Source organism: Schistocerca piceifrons, chromosome 1 (genome assembly GCF_021461385.2).
Source record: "Schistocerca piceifrons isolate TAMUIC-IGC-003096 chromosome 1, iqSchPice1.1, whole genome shotgun sequence".
In the NCBI taxonomy this organism is placed as follows: domain Eukaryota; kingdom Metazoa; phylum Arthropoda; class Insecta; order Orthoptera; family Acrididae; genus Schistocerca; species Schistocerca piceifrons.
In genome coordinates this window covers 346,708,485-346,727,860 of record NC_060138.1, presented here as the reverse complement: position 1 = coordinate 346,727,860, position 19,376 = coordinate 346,708,485, and the positions used below count along the sequence as shown (strand labels likewise).

The 19,376-nt window shown below is 44.4% G+C and overlaps 1 protein-coding gene across 1 annotated transcript in view; it reads right to left on the bottom strand.

The window, feature by feature from the left end:
• LOC124788076 overlaps positions 1-9,746 on the bottom strand; it is a 123,438-nt gene extending 113,692 nt beyond the window's left edge. Inside the window, exon 1 of the mRNA XM_047255173.1 lies at positions 9,616-9,746. Within this exon, the coding sequence (XP_047111129.1) occupies positions 9,616-9,669 (54 nt within the window). The 5' untranslated portion in view covers positions 9,670-9,746. The remainder of the gene's footprint in view (positions 1-9,615) is intronic.
• Positions 9,747-19,376: the final 9,630 nt, after the last annotated feature.

Below are 19,376 nucleotides of genomic sequence, written 5' to 3'. Positions count from 1 at the left end.
AATGGCAAAACGTCATTTTTTCGGATGAATCCAGGTTCTGTTTACAGCATCATGGTAGTCGCATCCGTGTTTGGCGACATCGCGGTGAACACACATTGGAAGCGTGTATTCGTCATCGGCATACTTGCGTACCACCCGGCGTGATGGTATGGGGTGGCATTGCTTACACGTCTCGGTCACCTCTTGTTCGCATTGACAGCACTTTGAACAGTGGACGTTACATTTCAGATGTGTTACGACCCGTGGCTCTACCCTTCATTCGATCCCTGCGAAACCCTACATTTCAGCAGGATAATGCACGACCGCATGTTGCAGGTCCTGTACGGGCCTTTCTGGATACGAAAATGTTCGACTACTGCCCTGGCCAGCACATTCTCCAGATCTCTCACCAACTGAAAACATCTGGTCAATGGTGGCCGAGCAACTGGCTCGTCACAATACGCCAGTCACTGCTCTTGATGAACTGTGGTATGGTGTTGAAGCTGCATGGGCAGCTGTACCTGCACACGCTATCCAAGCTCTGTTTGACTCAATGCCCAGGCGTGTCAAGGCCGTTATTACGGCCAGAGGTGGTTGTTCTGGGTACTGATTTGTCAGGATCTATGCACCAAAACTGCGTGAAAATGTAATCACATGTCAGTTCTAGTATAATATATTTGTTCAATGAATAACCATTTATCATCTGCATTTCTTATTGGTGTAGCAATTTTAATGGCCAGTAGTGTACAATGGAGCCAGCGCTAGGGGCATACAGGTGAAAAACTGGAAAAAATTGATTCCTTTAGCATCTCCAGAATCTCAGACCAATATTGTGAGTATGATAAATATAGGAATGGTCGGGGAAATGCCGGCCGACCATAAAATAACTTCTAGCTGCTTCAGCAATCCTCAATGTAACAATTGGGAGAAGGGAGAAGTAGAAGAACGAACCACGTCACCGTTCAGGAGAGACAGTCTGGTTTACTGACAGGTCGAAAACAGATGAAGGCGCTGGGGTCAGACTGTACCGGTAGTTATATGGATACGGTGTCTGTTCTTTCGGACATGTCCGAAAGAACAGACACCATTGATGACCTGCGGCCATCTAGAACGAAATTAGAATTATATATTAATGCCTTCAGCTGCTGACGGGCGTTGATATATATCAACAGAGACAGGTGGAAATGTGTTCCCCGATCGGGACTCGAAACCGGGATCTCTTGCTTACATGGCACACGCTCTATCCGTCTGAGCCACCGAGGGCACAGAGGATAGTGCGACTGCAGGGAAAATCTCGTGCACGCCTCCCGCGAGAACCACATTCTCGCCTTTTCACCTGTCCCCGTTGATATATATCAACGCACGTCAGCAGCTTAAGGTATTCATATATAATTTTGATTTCGTTTTAGACGGCTGCAGGTCATCAATGGTGTCTGTTCTTTCGGACATGTCTGAAAGAACAGACACCATATCCATATAAGTATATAGTTCTGGCAATACCGGCCATGACCTTCCTCTTCTGTGCGGATGCACACATATTACCCGAACTCTTATGGGACTTGGTAAGAATGTTTTCCACGAGTAATGAGTGTGTTGGTTAGGGACACTACAGATGTAGTGTATGGACGTATAAGGTGAAAATGTGGAACTCCAGGGAGGCGTTCGTGAGATAGTCCCTGCAGTCGCACTACCCTCTCTACCCTCGCTGGCTCAGCTGGATAGATCGTCTGTCTTGTAAGTAGGGGATCCCGGGTTCGAGTCCCGGTCGGGGAACACATTTTCATCTGTCCACGTTGATATATACCAACGCCTGTCAGCAGCTAAAGGTATTCATATATAACTGTAATGTACTGGTAGTTCTGCAGATTGGCCAGGACAGCCGTGACGACTCCATTTATTGGATCTGAACCCGTGCTAACCAACACTAAAGTGATGGTTAAAATCAAAATTATGAAACTGGATCACGAGATAGTATGTAGAATACTGGACTACTTTCTAAAAACAATGATCATAATTCAGAGAAATTCTGTAATCCTGAACATGAATAGGGAACAGCTTAAACTCATGGCAGGACAAATGAGTGTCCATGGGAACATTAAAGTACACTTACACACTGTGGTCACAGAGGAAGAAGCCCCTAAGTGTAGATGAAACAGCACGACACCTAAACTGCCGGCCGGTGTGGCCGAGCGGTTCTAGGCTCTTCAGTCTGGAACCGTGCGACCGCTACGGTCGCAGGTGCGAATCCTGCCTCGAGCATGGATGTGTGTGGTGTCCTTAGGTTAGTTAGGTTTAAGTAGTTCTAAGTTTTAGGGGACTGATGACCTCAGATGTTAAGTCCCATAGTGCTCAGAGCCATTTTCGACACCTAATCTTCAAATGAGACGCTCTGGAGAGCAAAAGACAGAATATTCGAGTCGGTTGAGCCTGAAGAAATCGTGTCCAATAAGGAACTGGATAAAGGGCCTCCTACTATTTGGCAAGGGTACCGGTTGACTTTACTAGAGTCACAAGGGGTGAACTCGCACAATAAACTTAGTTTAGGTGCGAGCTATAGTGGGCTAAGGACAGTGTTGTTTTTGTCTCCGTGCATTAATCAAATCAATCGACAACCGTAAAGTACTTGGGAGTAACCGTCCGAAACGACCTGGAGTATAACGTTCAACTGAAACAAACTGTAGGGGAACCAGATGTCAGTCAGAGACTGTGAGAGTGTTAACGAAATATGTTTCATCCACGAAAAAAATTGCTTGTAAAGTATCCATTAGACCGATTCTTGATCATCAGACTTGGTCCCTTAACATAAGAGGGAGACAGAGAGAGAGAGAGAGAAGATCCGACGAAGAGCACCACCGCACCACAGTGACGAGATCGTTTAGTGACCGCGAGAGCATTACGCAGATGCTCAACAAACGGCAGTGGCAGACGTTACAAGAGAGGCATTGTCTACCACTGAGAGATTTACTGTTCAAATTCCGAAAGCGTACGTTGCTAGGAGTGGCGGGCAACATTGTACGTTGGTGCATAAGTTCGTAGCGTTTTCCATAAGATTAATAAACATAACAAATGTATATGACTGAGACTTTAGTCATCAAAAATATATTTACAAAGGTATACCAACCCTGGGATAACTTTTAGATTCCGCGACTGTAGAAACCAAGTGGGATGAAGAACTCTTAGAGCCATGTTCGGAGCGCATTTTCATCCGCAGAAGAAGTTCCTCGAAGGATGTTCGATAGAGAGCGGGAAAGATGAAAATCTGACGGCGCAAGATCAGGTGAATAAGGTGAGTGCGGAATGACTCCTCAACCCAACTCCTGCATGTTTTTTTTTTTTTTTTCAGTCTAGCAGAATGTGGGAGGACGTTATCATGGAACAACATCACTTCACGCAGTCTTCCTACATCTACCTCTACATTTATACTCCGCAAGCCACCCAACAGTGAGTGGCGGAGGGCACTTTACGTGCCACTGTCATTACCTGCGGGAAGAACGACTGCCGGAAAGCCTCCGTGCGCGCTCGAATCTCTCTAATTTTACATTCATGATCTCCTCGGGAGGTATAAGTAGGGGGAAGCAATATATTCGATACCTCGTCCAGAAACGCACCCTCTCGAAACCTGGACAGCAAGCTACTCCGCGAAGCAGAGCGCCTGTCTTGCAGAGTCTGCCACTTGAGTTTGCTAAACATCTCCGTAACGCTATCACGCTTACGAAATAACCCTGTGACGAAACGCGCCGCTCTTCTTTGGATCATCTCTATCTCCTCTGTCAACCCGACCTGATACGGATCCCACACTGATGAGCAACACTCAAGTATAGGTCGAAAGAGTGCTTTGTAAGCCACCTCCTTTATTGATGGACTACATTTTCTAAGGACTCTCCCAATGAATCTTAACCTGGCACCCGCCTTAGCAACAATTAAATTTATATGATCATTCCACTTCAAATTGTTCCGTACGCATACTTCCAGATATTATACAGAAGTAACTGCTACCAGTGTTTGTTCCGCTATCATATAATCATACAATAACGGATCCTTCTTTCTATGTATTCACAATACATTACATTTGTCTATGTTAAGAGTCAGTTGCCACTCCCTGCACAAAGTGCCTATCCGCTGCAGATCTTCCTGCAATTTGGAAAATATTTCGAGTAGATTTCCCCACCATGTTATAGTTCTGGGTGGCGATTTTAATTTGCCGGATATAGACTGGGAGACTCAAACGTTCATAACGGGTGGCAGGGACAAAGAATCCAGTGAAATGTTTTTAAGTTCTTTATCTGAAAACTACCTTGAGCAGTTAAACAGAGAACCGACTCGTGGCGATAACATATTAGACCTTCTGGTGACAAACAGACCCGAAATATTAGAAACAGTTAACGCAGAATAGGGAATCAGCGATCATAAAGCGGTTACGGCATCGATGATTTCAGCCGTAAATAGAAATATTAAAAAAGGTAGAAAGATTTTTCTGTTTAGCAAAAGTGACAAAAAGCAGATTACAGAGTACCTGACGGCTCAACACAAAAGTTTTGTCTCAAGTACAGATAGTGTTGAGGATCAGTGGACAAAGTTCAAAACCATCGTACAATATGCGTTAGATGAGCCAAGCAAGATCGTAAGAGATGGAAAAGAGCCACCGTGGTACAACAACCGAGTTAGAAAACTGCTGCGGAAGCAAAGGGAACTTCACAGCAAACGTAAACATAGCCAAAGCCTTGCAGACAAACAAAAATTACGCGAAGCGAAATGTAGTGTGAGGAGGTCTATGAGAGAGGCGTTCAATGAATTCGAAAGTAAAGTTCTATGTACTGACGTGGCAGAAAATCCAAAGAAATTTTGGTCTTATGTCAAAGCGGTAGGTGGATCAAAACAAAATGTCCAGACACTCTGTGACCAAAATGGTACTGAAACAGAGGATGACAGACTAAAGGCCGAAATACTAAATGTCTTTTTCCAAAGCTGTTTCACAGAGGAAGACTGCACTGTAGTTCCTTCTCTAGATTGTCGCACAGATGACAAAATGGTAGATATCGATATAGACGACAGAGGGATAGAGAAACAATTAAAATCGCTCAAAACAGGAAAGGCCGCTGGACCTGATGGGATACCAGTTCGATTTTACACAGAGTACGCGAAGGAACTTGCCCCCTTCTTGCAGTGGTGTACCGTAGGTCTCCGAAAGAGCGTAGCGTTCCAAAAGATTGGAAAAGGGGACGTCGAAAAGATGTGGAGAGCTATAGACCTATATCTCTAACGTCGATCAGTTGTAGAATTTTGGAACACGTATTATGTTCGAGTATAATGACTTTTCTGGAGACTAGAGATTTACTCTGTAGGAATCAGCATGGGTTTCGAAAAAGATGGTCGTGTGAAACCCAGCTCGCGCTATTCGTCCACGAGACTCAGAGGGCCATAGACACGGGTTCACAGGTAGATGCCGTGTTTCTTGACTTCCGCAAGGCGTTCGATACAGTTCCCCACAGTCGTTTAATGAACAAAGTAAGAGCATATGGACTATCAGACCAATTGTGTGATTGGATTGAGGAGTTCCTAGATAACAGAACGCAGCATGTCATTCTCAATGGAGAGAAGTCTTCCGAAGTAAGAGTGATTTCAGGTGTGCCGCAGGGGAGTGCCATAGGACCGTTGCTATTCACAATATACATAAATGACCTGGTGGATGACATCGGAAGTTCAATGAGGCTTTTTGCAGATGATGCTGTGGTGTATCGAGAGATTGTAACAATGAAAAATTGTACTGAAATGCAGGAGGATCTGCAGCGAATTGACGCATGGTGCAGGGAATGGCAATTGAATCTCAATGTAGACAAGTGTAATGTGCTGCGAATACGTAGAAGGATAGATCCCTTATCATTTAGCTACAAAATAGCAGGTCAGCAACTGGAGGCAGATAATTCCATAAATTATCTGGGAGTACGCATTAGGAGTGATTTAAAATGGAATGATCATATAAAGTTGATCGTCGGTAAAGCAGATGCCAGACCGAGATTCATCGGAAGAATCCTAAGGAAATGCAATCCGAAAACAAAGGAAGTAGGTTACAGTACGCTTGTTCGCCCACTGCTTGAATACTGCTCAGCAGTGTGGGATCCGTACCAGATAGGGTTGATAGAAGAGATAGAGAATATCCAACGGGGAGCAGCGCGCTTCGTTACAGGATCATTTAGTAGTCGCGAAAGCGTTACGGAGATGATAGATAAACTCCAGTGAAAGACTCTGCAGGAGAGCCGCTCAGTAGCTCGGTACGGGCTTTTGTTGAAGTTTCGAGAACATACCTTCACCGAAGAGTCAAGCAGTATATTGCTCCCTCCTACGTATATCTCGCGAAGAGACCATGAGGATAAAATCAGAGAGATTAGAGCCCACACAGAAGCATACCGACAATCCTTCTTTCCACGAACAATACGAGATTTTAATAGAAGGGAGAACCGATAGAGGTACTCAGGGTACCCTCCGCCACACACCGTCAGGTGGCTTACGAAGTATGGATGTAGATGTAGATGTAGATTTCGCTGCAATTTCCTAATGCTGCACCTTCTCTGTATACTACAGCATCATCCGCGAAAGGCCGCATGGAACTTCCGACACTACCTACTAGGTCATTTATATATTCCTCGTCGTTGTTCTTGGATTGCACCTGCAAGACGTCGCCTGGAGACGTTTCAGTTGTTGACAACAGATGGCAGCAGTGATGGTTACACCTCGGGGAAGCAGTTCGTAGTACAACACACCGTCGCTGCTCCACCAGATGCATAACATTACCTTTCGTGGAGGCGCGCAGTTCTTTGTACATAGAGTTGCTGCTTTGTTTGACCGCAACCATTCCCTTCTTTTCGTTATGTTGGCATAAAGGTACAATTCCTCGTCGCGAGTAACGGTACAGGATAGGAATGCTCGTTGTTCACGAGCCAATTGATGACAACCAACTAGACATGCACGTATGGCCACTTGCTGATTTTTGTGATTTTGGCTTAGAGCACTCATTGCACGCAAATGTGGCACGATGATGGAATGATTACATTCTATAATATTTGCCAGTTCTCGAGTACTCTGATGTGGATAGTTGGAGATTAATGTGTTTAAATGATCTTCATGAAACTCCGAAGGTCTTTGTGAACATGGAGAGTCACTAATGCCAAAACGATCCTCCTTTAAACGAGAAAACCATTTTCTTGCCGCGATCTGTCCAATGGCACTATCCCCATAAACGACGCAATTATTTGCGGCCGCCTCCGCTGCTGCACCCTCCATCAACCTCAAACAGAAACCGATGTCGGAAATGTTCAGATTTCGCCACTCGGAACTCCATTTTGTAGCGTCAATAGCTCCACTACCTGTCTCCAAACGTCAAAATTACAATATGAAAGCGCAGACAGCAGCGCTGAACTGCAAACAAAAAACGATAGTGATGAATTCTTCTCGGGTTATCAGCCGAGTGGTGGCGTCGTCTTGTCGCAAAGTTTCAATGAGTTTCTTACCCATCATCTTCTGACGAAGTACCCATCATCTTCGCCAGAATATGATGGGTACGAAACTCACTGAAAGGTTGCGACAAGACGACGCCACCACTCGGCTGATAACCCGAGAAGAATTCATCAGTGGAATAAGCTGAGAAAGACGGCAATCGCAAAAAAAAGACAGTTGATAAATAAACCCATAGCAGCCGGAATACCAACATGTAAAACAAAAACGCTACGAACTTATGCACCAAACTAATATTACTTCATCCCACACATGTAAACTGACCACGGCCGGAAAATAAGAGAAGTCAGAGCTCGTACCGATTTGAGTTTTCCTCCCAGGGAACAGGGGGAGGGTTAAAGGTAATGGCACCAAAAGTATCCTCCACCACATGCCATATGACGACTCGTGAAGTACAGATACATATGTAAGTACGAATTTCGTCCCCCACACAGTTTCAACAAGCCTCGAATGTTCAACGCAGCGAGTTGCATCTCTAAGAGAAAGCAGTTTCATGTAAGGGGCTGTCAAACGAAAACGAGAGAGATGGAAGAAAAGTAAGTAAACTGCTTTTTATTTAAAAAATAATCGACTTTTACCGGTTAACACGTTTATCCCATCGTGAGACAAGACGGTCAAATGCCCTTATGGAAAAATGTTTGAAGTAGCGTAAGGAGCGATGTTTGTACCCACGCATGGACTTTTTCTTCGTTCGAAGCAAATCGACGGCCACGAATGTCTTTCTTCTGGGCTCTCAAAATATGGAAAACACATCGGGAGAGACCAGTTCTGTATAGAGCATGTGTAAGGGCTTCTCAGCGAAACATCTGCATCGTAGTTGATCAACCTTGGCAACTAGTGGAACTGCATTTTTTTGGCAGGTTGTTTCAACTACGATGAAGATGTTTCACTGGGAATCCCTTACACAAAGTCCCGATTTCTTCCCACGCGATTTCCATATTTTTGGAGTTCTGAAGAAAGACATTCGTCACCGTGGATTTTCTTCGGACGTAGGTGTGCACGTCTGGGAACAATCGTGGTTCCGCAGGCAACCGGAAACATTTGGTTCAAATGGTTCAAACGGCTCTGAGCACTATGGGACTTAACATCTGAGGTCATCAGTCCCATAGAACTTAGAACTATGTAAGTCTCCAGGCTTTCGTGGCTGGGTTATTAGGCCGCGTCATGTTTCTTCTAAAATGTTCGACGTTTCGACCCCTCTGCTGGGATATTCCTCAGGATCTTTTGGTGTCCACTACTGCTATAACAGTGTTCTAACAGTAGAGGACACCAAAAGATCCTGAGGAAGATCCCAGCAGAGGGGTCGAAACGTCGAACATTTTAGAAGAAACATGACGCGGCCTAATAACCCAGAAGATTTTAACATCAACTTAGAACTATTTAAACCTAACTAATCTAAGGACACCACAAACATCCATGCCCGAGGCAGGATTCGGACCTGCGACCGTAGCAGTCGCGCGATTCCAGACTGAAGCGCCTAGAACCGCACAAAGTCAACAGACAAAGCCGACCGGAGTGACCGGGCGGTTCTAGGCGCTACAGTCTGGAACCGCGCGTCCGCTACGGTCGCAGGTTCGAATCCTGCCTAGGTTAGTTAGGTTTAAGTAGTTCTAAGTTCTAGGGGACTGATGACCTCAGAAGTTATGTCCCATAGTGCTCAGAGCCATTTGAACTATTTTTTTTTGAACAGGTGAAATAAACATGATATTATATTTGGGATCAATTAAAATAGGCGAATATCTTTATCCACTTTCTTTGCGATTCCACCAAGAGTTTCGAGGTATTATACTGATAGCTGCAGGTGGAGTCCGTGAACGTTAATGCATCATAGATATTGATTTCATGTAGGCAGGTTTATGAGCAACCTGTAGCACAGTCTAGAGGTGGACTGCGTAGACATATCTCTTAGTTTACTCACAAAGTTACATACAGAAAATCAACTCTAATTTTAACTGAATCAATCTGACTGAAGCGTCATATTCCGAAACGCTTCGTGGAATCGCAAATGAAGTGACAGGTCACACGTATTCTCTGTTCGAACTGATACGAGAAGCAGTCACTGTTACGCCAACATTAAACTGTTGGGGCTCAAAGTATAGCATAAAGAGAGCGGAGCCGGAAGCTTACCAGGGCACAGTGCAAAGCCAGAAGCAGCACGGCGAACGAGAGCAGACGATACATGATGGCGGCGCGGTGTTTCTGCCCAGGAACAACAAACGCAAATGGTGGCAGTCTCGCTGCGCGCGCACTATATAAGCTTGCCTCGTTAGACTGTAGGGCGGTGGGAGCGGGGAGGAGTAGGGGTGAGTGTAGGTTGCGCGCGGGCGTGCCCCGAGAGGGGCATGGAGGGGGGGGGAGGAAACGGGGGGGGAAAGGGAAGGGTGGACGGCTGGGTGCAATCCGCTGACCTCAGCCGTTCTGCTGCTGCACGCCCAGGTCAACGCAATTGTCCAATTGGCGGCCATTTAGCATTAAATCCCATTTACAGAGGGGACCGCCCGTAAGGCTAGCGAACGCCGCCGCAGGCGCGGGATGAAATATTGTTCTCGCCTTCCACGCCGGAAGCTGTGGTGAAGGGGGCGGGGTGGCGGGAGCGGGGGGAGGGTGGTTCGGTCAATCTCGGGGCTCGCGGTCGCTCGTAATTCATGTCTTCCGCCACGCGATGTCACTAGGTTGCCTGCACCTGGCGCGGCTGCTAACTACACGCGTATTTGGAACGTCACGTCCGTATACTCGGCACCATGTCATTGTTATTGTTATTGTTTTTACATTTACGCACATTTTATTTTGTTTCTGTACCGTGGGATAATATTTGCATAAATATAAGGAAAAGACAGGAAGTTTTGTAATGTTTCTACAGGGCGAAGACGAACTCCACCGACAAAGTATCGGATGCTGTTCAGAAACATTTTCTAAGCATTTTAATATAAAGGACCCATGTTCTCCAGTTACTCATTACAGAGCAATATTGTTATTACGAGTTGTTTCGTTCGTTACTCCAGTGAAGCCAGTGAATAGCCTGTAGTATGCCTTCTCCAAACCGTACAACACAAAATATACAATAAAGCAACGGCATTCTGACAGACGTAAAAGTACTGTGATGTTTCTTGTGGCCGGCCGCTGTGGCCGAACGGTTCCAGGCGCTTTAGTCCGGAACCGCGCGACTGCTACGATCGCAGGTTCGAATCTTGTCTCCGGCATGGATGTGTGTGATATCCTTAGGTTAGTTAGGTTAAAGTAGTTGTAAGTTCTAGGGGACCGATAACCTCAGATGTTAAGTCCCATTGTGCTCAGAGCCATTTGAATCATTTGTTTCTTGTGGTCAGTTATGAACTGAAAATTCTTAAGGCTATCAGCTGTTATTTGTTTATTCCAATGGAAGTTTCCTTGCAGCTGCATTTTTTACTTTTATTCTGATGTCTATCTCATACATCTACTGTCGATTTCAATGCAGTGTCGTGTCGTCCTAGGCAGCTATGCAGCACAAAGCGTCTACATTACATTCATCATTTCACGCACTGTTTCATATTTTTGCCCGTCACTGGACCTCGACACAGAAGGTGTTCGACTGTTGACTTGGCCAGCACGTTCTCCAGCTCTGTCACCCACTGAAAACATCTGGTCATCGGTTGCTGACGAACTGCTACACAATCACTCACCGGCCACTACAGCTAATGAACTCTGGCACTGAGTTTCAGCAGCATAGAATGACGTAGCAGCATACATCATCCACGATCAGTTCTACTCGCTCCGTTGCCGGTTTAGGGCCATTGTTGCTACGAGAAATAGCAGCTGTGTGTTCTGAATTTCGCTCCGAGCACACCCCCAAGTAATCCAAAAATTTGATAATGTACCCCACCTATTGCTGTTTATACACACAGTGAGCAAAATTTGCTTATTTTCTTTCCTTCACGCTCCTCCAAATGTTAATGGCCGGCAGAAAATAATGATAAATACACACGAAATATTTTAAAACACGTGTATTTGGTCATTTTTGATTTCTGATTTTTTCCCATGACGCGATGCTTGTCCTGAAGAACCATTCATAATTTTGTTTGTATCATCTGATGTATATTTGCATCGTTTGCGTATTGGTTATTTGACTCGCCCTCCCTTGATGGGGTAGTTAATCCCTTGAAAACGACCTTTCTCCTAGGCAACGTTCGCTACTAACAAACATCCATACACGTGTAAGAACACAAGCTATTTAAGTTACTGTCTTCAAGTCTTAAGTTCTTGTGGCTTGTGGAGTATAGATGTAGATGCAGATGAACACTGGTGTCCAAAATTAAAACAACAAACCGCTATTTCCCCGTCCGGTGTGTAATCCACGATATAATCATACTAACTGTCAACCAGATATCCGTGCGATCGTGTTCTGCACCGAATATGGCATTCCATCAACGGATAACCATGCTATCGATGACTTCAGGGCGCCTATGTTTGCCGGGTAGCCTCACATTGCCAATCGCTGTGCACACAGTTACAGACTGCGCAGTACGGCAGAGAAGATACCTACCAGGGGTCTCTGCGTTGGAGTGTCTTAGAAAGAAAGGAAACAGGACAGTAGAAAATTGATTTAGACCGATGGCTTAATGTCAATCGTTCTGTTGTTCCTCGGATGTAGCGGCAGTTTATAGAGACCGAAACTGCATCCCGAAGACCAGGGCAGGGCCGATCACGCGTTACTTCAGAAGAGAGGACCGTTATTTGTCTGTAAGGGTACAACGGTACCACCTTGGTACTGCACAGTAACTGGTATCTGATCTCGCAACATCCAGTGGACGTGTTGTATCGAGGCAAACGGTGTAGAGAAGGCTTCGGCAGAGTGGCCTTTATTGTCGGAGACTTGCTATATGTGTGCCTCTGACGCGTCTTCACAGAATGGGACATCTAAGAGTGGAGTCATCAACATCCCACCTGGACGCTCGAAGAATGAGCCAATGTTTTTTTCACAGATGAGTCCCGATTTGGACTGGACAGTGATTCTTGATGGATTCGCATCCGTAGGGAACGTGAAACACGATTTCGGGACCCAAACATGGTGTAAAGGGATTGATATCGAAGAGGATTCATATCGGTGCCGGCAGGGATTTTGAACATCACTCGAAGACCTCTTTATGAAAGAGTACAGGTGAATCGGCAAGGTTTAGCTGCTGACAGGTATAGTGATGATGTCTTGGGTCTCATGTGCGGTTGTTGCGAGGTGCTGTGGGCCCAGATGTATTGCTGGACGATAATGCTCGACCTCATAGAGCAAGAGTGGTTGATGTTTCCTTGTAAACGGAAGATATTAGACTCATGGCGCGGCCTGCTCGCTACCCCGATTTGAATCCATAGAGCATGTCTCGGATGCACTAGGGAGACGGCGTGCATCATGTCAGCATCCACCAACCACTCTCCAAGACTGTGAGCAGCTCTGCAGGAAGAATGGGCGTTACTGCCTAAACATGAGACTGATGACGTCATTCACAGCATTCCCCGTCGTTGTCAGGCCTGTATTGCTAACAGAGGTGGTCACACCCCCTACTGAGCACATTAACCAGTTGTCGGAACGTGTGTGTAAATCCGCTAAGTTGAAAAAAACGACCATTTATTCTACAGCTATGTATGTTGCAGTTGAATCTTCCTGGCAGATTAAAACTGTGTGCCGGACCGAGCCTCGAACTCGGGACCTCAAACCTTCCAAAGGTCCTGATTTCGAGTCTCGGTCAGGCACACAGTTTTAATCTGCCAGGAACTTTCATAGCAGCGCACACTCCGCTGCAGAGTGAAAATCTCATACTGTATGTTGCAGTTGTTTGTGTTCAGTATTCTTTACATTGTTTCTACTTTACTATTATCTGTTTGTACTGTTTTGTGACAAAATACACGCAACCTTGCAAAATTTCCTTTTGTTGCTTTAATTTTGGAGACCAGTGTAGAATACTGCACTTGGATGCAAGTCTCCTGTGAATCACCTCCACAGCTCCCCCTATATTGTGTAACTTGTTACAGTTTACACATAAACATAGGTTTTCTTTTTTAAAAAATGTCAAACAGCAGTATTTTCAATCTTAGAGATAACATTTTTTTCTTTGTCTCTTGAGAGCCAGTTTAGGAACCACGCAGGACACTGTGGCAGTAATTGGTGACGAAGAGGCTACCTCACCCGCGTTGGCCTCGAGAGTGAATAGTCCTATTAGAGGACAGTGGGAAAACTGTTGGCTTCCTGGCTGGTGTGATAACGAAGACTGTCACGACGGCGCAGTGTTCTTCCAAAATTCGCTCGCGTGTGGGCGAGGTCTTCTTGAAAGTGAGTCATCCTCAGACACAAGGCGTGGGCAGCCGCAATGGGCCAACTGCTGGTTCCCACACTGCCGACCTCACCAGTCCACCGGCCTGCTCTGCGACAGCTTCGTTGCACTGGTAAAGGTCCTCCTTGGAAGTCACGTTCTTATACTAGGAAAAATATTTCGTCGGAACGTGGAAAATGCTCTCCAGCACTACAGATTTTGTTGATGTGGTCTTCAGTCTGAAGATGGATTTGATGTGAAACCAATCTGCTTCTTTGCTTCGAAATAAAAAGCTGCGAGTGCTATCCAGTCGTCAGCATAACAAACAGCTCTGTGTGTTACGCAACATTCCATTAATAATTTACCCGCTTCGCATAACGAAGACCACCAACAACATCACACTGTAACAACGCACAGTGTATTCCTGATTGTATTTGTTAAAAAAGGGCCGCTTAATCACAGGTTAAGTTGTAGGAAGTGCGAAAATTTGCAATTGACCCTAAACAATGAAAAATGTGAGGTCATCTACATGAGTGCCAAAGGAATCCGTTAAAATTCGGTTACATGATGAATCAGTCAAATCTAGAGGCCGTAAATTCAACTAAATAGCTAGAAATTACAATTGCGAACAATTTAAGTTGGAAAGAACACGTAGAAGATGTTGTGGGGAAGGCAAACCAAAGGCTGCGTTTTATTGGCAGAACACTCAGAAAATGTAGCACATCTACTAAAGAGACTGCCTACAATACGCTTGTCTGTCCTCTTTTGCAATACTGCTGCGTGGTGTGGGATCCTTACCAGATAGGATTAACTGGGTACATCGAGAAAGTTCAAAGAAGAGCAGCACGTATTGTATTATCCCGAAATAGGGGAGAGAGTGTCACTGACATGATACAGAATCTGGGATGGACAACATTAAAACAAAGGCGTTTTCCGTTGCGGCGGAATTTTCTCACGAAATTTGAATCACCAACTTTCTCCCCTCATGCGAAAATATTTCGTTAGTGCCGACCTACATAGGGAGAAGCTATAATCATAATAAAATAACGGGAATCAGGGCTCGCGCGGAAAGAAATAGGTGTTCGTTTATTCCGTGCGCTGTTCGAGTTTGGAATAATAAAGGATTACTGTGAAGGTGATTTGATGAAGCATCTGCCAGGCACTTAAGTGTGATTTACAGAGTATCTATGGAGATGTATATGAAGTAGGGTTCTAAATGGAAGCTGATTTCATAAATTACTGAAGTTTTATTCAAGTTTAAAAATTTCATGGAATCTTACACTAGGTAATCAAAAGTATCCGGACACCTGGCTGAAAATGACTTACAAGTTCGTGTACCGTTCAAATGTCGTAATTTTAACTCCAACGTAATTCGTGCTGAGTAGTGAAAATGTATACAAGGAGTGATGATATATGGAAATTTTCATTCAACGACCCTGTCTCATTTGTAGCTAGCCAGACATGTAACTACAGAAACATTTTGTACCCTGTAGATTCGTGTAATACGACATGTTTCTATTACAGCTTTTCTAGTCGAAGAAATGTTACACGACATCTTCAGGTAAGACGTGTGCAGCATACGAATATCACAAAAAGGTGTAGAAACATACCGCACTACCGCATTCTCGTTACTCTATGCCTGTAGTTAATTTTTCGCTGGCCGTTTCTTTATCCCTGCTATCTTCAGAACCGTGAATATTGTAGCACTGCAGAGCTAGCTGGAAGAATTCCGCCAGCAAAAAAACCTGTGCGTGGGGCAGGGACCCCGAACTTTCAGAGTTTTAACCTGTTGTGAATGTATATTTTAACTAGAAACGTTCATAGCACGTAGCTAAAGAGTTTGGTTTGAGAGCTCCTTCGTCTTCAGTCACAAAAATAACCTTCATTTAAATTATACACGATATTTCATAGCCTTTGGATTTGAACCGTTTTTCTGATTTTTACAATATCCGCACATATCCTTTTTTTACGTGTCATTTTTTGTATTAACAAAAAATTTATTTATGCAATTCGAACATCATTTATAGGATTTTAAGACTTATTGACAGGAGAGGCACTCCCTACAAATCTATTGAAGCAGTTGTGGACTTTCATGTGTTCCCTCTCCCATTTTGCGTTACACCCTGGTATGGAATGTTTCACTCGAAAACAATAATTTATGTTTGACTTCAGTTGTTATTATTGGTACAACTTTTTTGTTAACAGTAGACACAAAAAATCACATAAAACGACACATGTATATACTTAGAAAACCAGTGGTAGCACCTAAAGTAGATCATAGGAGGCGAAAAGCCATTATGCGTGCTTTTAAAATAATAGAGTTTGTGTAACTGAAGGAGGAATATACACTCTTAAGACCATGAAGAAATTATTCGAATGCGATGGAAATCGGTAGATGTGATATACTGTACAGGCAAACAAATGATTTCAATTTCAGAAAAATTGGATGACTTATTGATGAGAAAGAGTTTCACGAACTGAGCAACTCATTGGTCCACCTCAGGGGCTTTTGCAAGCAGTTACTCGGCTCGGCACTGATTGACAGTGTTGTTGGATGTCCTCCTGAGGGATATCGTGCGAAATTCCACCCAATTTACCTGTTAGATCGTCAAAATGCTGAGTTGGTTCGAGGGCCATGCCCGTAATGCTGCATCCGTTCTCAATTGGAGAGAGATCCGGCGACCTTGCTGGCCTAGGCAGGGTTTGCCAAGAACTAAGACAAACAGTAGAAACTCTGCCAGCGTGTGGGCGGGCATTGTCTTGCTAGAATGTACGCTCAGGATGGCTTGCCATGAAGGGCAAGAAAACGGGGCATAGGATATCGTCGACGTATCGCTGTGCCCTAAGGCTGCCGCGTATGACAACCAAAGCGGTCCTACTGTGGAAAGAAATGGCACCCCAGACCACCACTGCTGGCGGGCGACAGTTGGATTGGTTTCCCAGCGCTGTCCGGTGAGTCTCCAGAGGCATCTTCACTGGTCGTCGGGGCTCAGTTTGAAAGAAGACTCATCACTGAAAACAATTTTACTTCAGTCAGTGAGATTCCAGATCGAAAACATGTCAGTTGTACTGGCAGCAGAAAGTCATGAGAAACTCCGCCGCTATCGTAGAAGCCATGACAGTGAACAGGTGTTTATGTGCTAGACGACTGTATGGAATTAATGCAGTAAGACGGATCGATGTGGGGAAGTGACATAATGGCGGAATGTAATTATCGTGTTTGGACATGCCGATGACCATGAAGTGTCAGAAATGTGAGAACAAACGGACAGGCAATTCTTAAACATTTGTTATTGGCAATACAGTTCGAATCTGTGCCATATTGAGAAAAAACACTTTAGGTTACTTCCTTAACAGAACAGCTAGAGCAGTCTCTTCACTGTACATGATTACTAACTAAATCATATCTGAGGAAAAGTGTTGAACGTGTTTTAATCTCACATGTAAGGAATTTGTTAACTGTATAAAGAAGTAATTTTAAAGCATTTGTTACAGTAACTTGTAAATTCGAAAATTTTTAGAATTTTGATTTTGTTTGTTTATGTGTTGGGTGGAAGCCCTAGTTTACTTGCAACTAATGAAAAACTGGTCTATCCGCGTAGCCATGTGACTGCAAATGTTACGTGAGAAAAGTAAGCATACAACGTTCTGAATAATGACACTACTACTTTTTATATAGCAATGTAATGAGCATGTGAACATGAAGAGTCAAATCTAATGGCTATGCTAACAGACCTCATGTGCGTACCGATATGTTGATTAGTGCCTGTAACACATCGTAAAATGCGAGTTTGACAGACACTGAGTGAACTGTTGAATACAGCCATCTAACTTCTATAGAAATGGTTAAAGGTAATATTGCTGAAAAATCTGGATGCGAAATTGGCGCAAAGGACATTGTTATTAATGCACAATTATCATCATGATCAGCAGTGATAACGGAACTACAATACGAACAATTACATACGCTGAAGTGCAATCGAAAACATGACAACGATAGAATGTAGGGCTAAATGAACAAATCAGATACGTAATAACTTTCTTTAAGAAATATTCTCCAATGTTTAGTTTGTGTAACAACGAGAATTTCTTACAGTTTCCTGTAGAACTCTATAAGCAGCTAGACAGACTTCTAAGTACTCAAGAAAAGGCTATATTTTGGTAAAACTGTTTCGTTTATATGGTGAAGGCTGTGGCAGTTGTGAAGAGTGATTGATTTGCAGGTCGCAACGACAGGGAGGTAATCAGTGTCTGTTTTTCAAAATGGTTCAAATGGCTCTGAGCACTATGGGACTTAATATCTGAGGTCATCAGTCCGCTAGACTTAGAACTACTTAAACCTAACTAACCTAAGGACATCCCATACGTCCATGCCCGAGGCAGGATTCGAACCTGCGACCGTACAGCACAAATTTATTTGTAAGCAGACCCGGACAGTAGAGTATGCTTCAACCTCAAGACGACTGATAATCCAGTTTTATGAATGTGTGGTGTCTGTTCTTTCGGACATGCCCGACCTCATGTGGGAATCTCGGAAGAGCGAATATGGAGGAAATGGAGAAGGTCTGCGGATAGGTGGCGCTCGATGGGAGTGTAGATCGGCAGTGAGGCAGAGCGGGATAGTCCGTGCAGTTGCGATAATGCTGTGTCCCGGAAGGCGGAGTGGTTACCAAAGCTGCCTAGCAAGCAGGAGATCCCGGCTTCGAATCCCGGTCCGGTACACATTTTCACTCTTCGCCGCCGATTCGGCGTAATGTCCCAGTGCAACTGACAGCAGTGATCCCTCCCCTTTCTTTTCTCCCCCCCCCTCCACCTTCAATCTACATATAACTCCAACATTTTGAAGCGTGCGCCATGGATAGTCCATGACAAACAATGTAGGCTAAATCCATCTGGATGAGTGCCAAAAGAAGAGGGAAGAGGTGACAGCAAAAAGTCGTGTTGCCAGAAAATACAGAAAGCGATGCTGCTGTTGACATCGAAGAAGTCAACTGGTACACAGAAACGACGAACTATTCCGGAAGGAGAAAGAAATACGCAGAAACGACGAAATATTCCGGAAGGAGAAAGAAACGTCGCAGAGGAAGATGCAATACTACAGTAAAATCCCTTCATGGAGATGGCAAATGAACAGACAAGAAATAGCAGTGGGGAGATTACTGCTGTGAACCATTCTGGGACTCGAATATGGGACCTTTCCCCTTCACGGAGAAGTGAACCTAACTATCCAAACACGATCACAACCGGCCCTCAAAGAGCCATAAACAGCCTTTAAGACCAGTAGTATATGATTTACCAGTGTCAGTCTGCTAAAAGATGTCATAAACTGTCAAAACTAGTTGAGGCGTAATAAAGACTTTAATACGTTTAAAAGCCTATATAAAAATGTCAGTCACATTATGTTTTTTTCGAAAGAAAATCTGGGGGAGAAAAGCAAAAAAACTGCCAGAAAGTAACCCCATCTAACAATCAGTGTATCAACATTTGCATGACACTGAGCGTATTTGAAGCGCCCTTCCTGGTCCTGATGACGTTGCCAGCTCTCTGTAGCTGCAGTATGTGTGGCCCAGCAGGAATCACGTCAGTCAATGTCCGGCCTCAGTAACGGTGTTT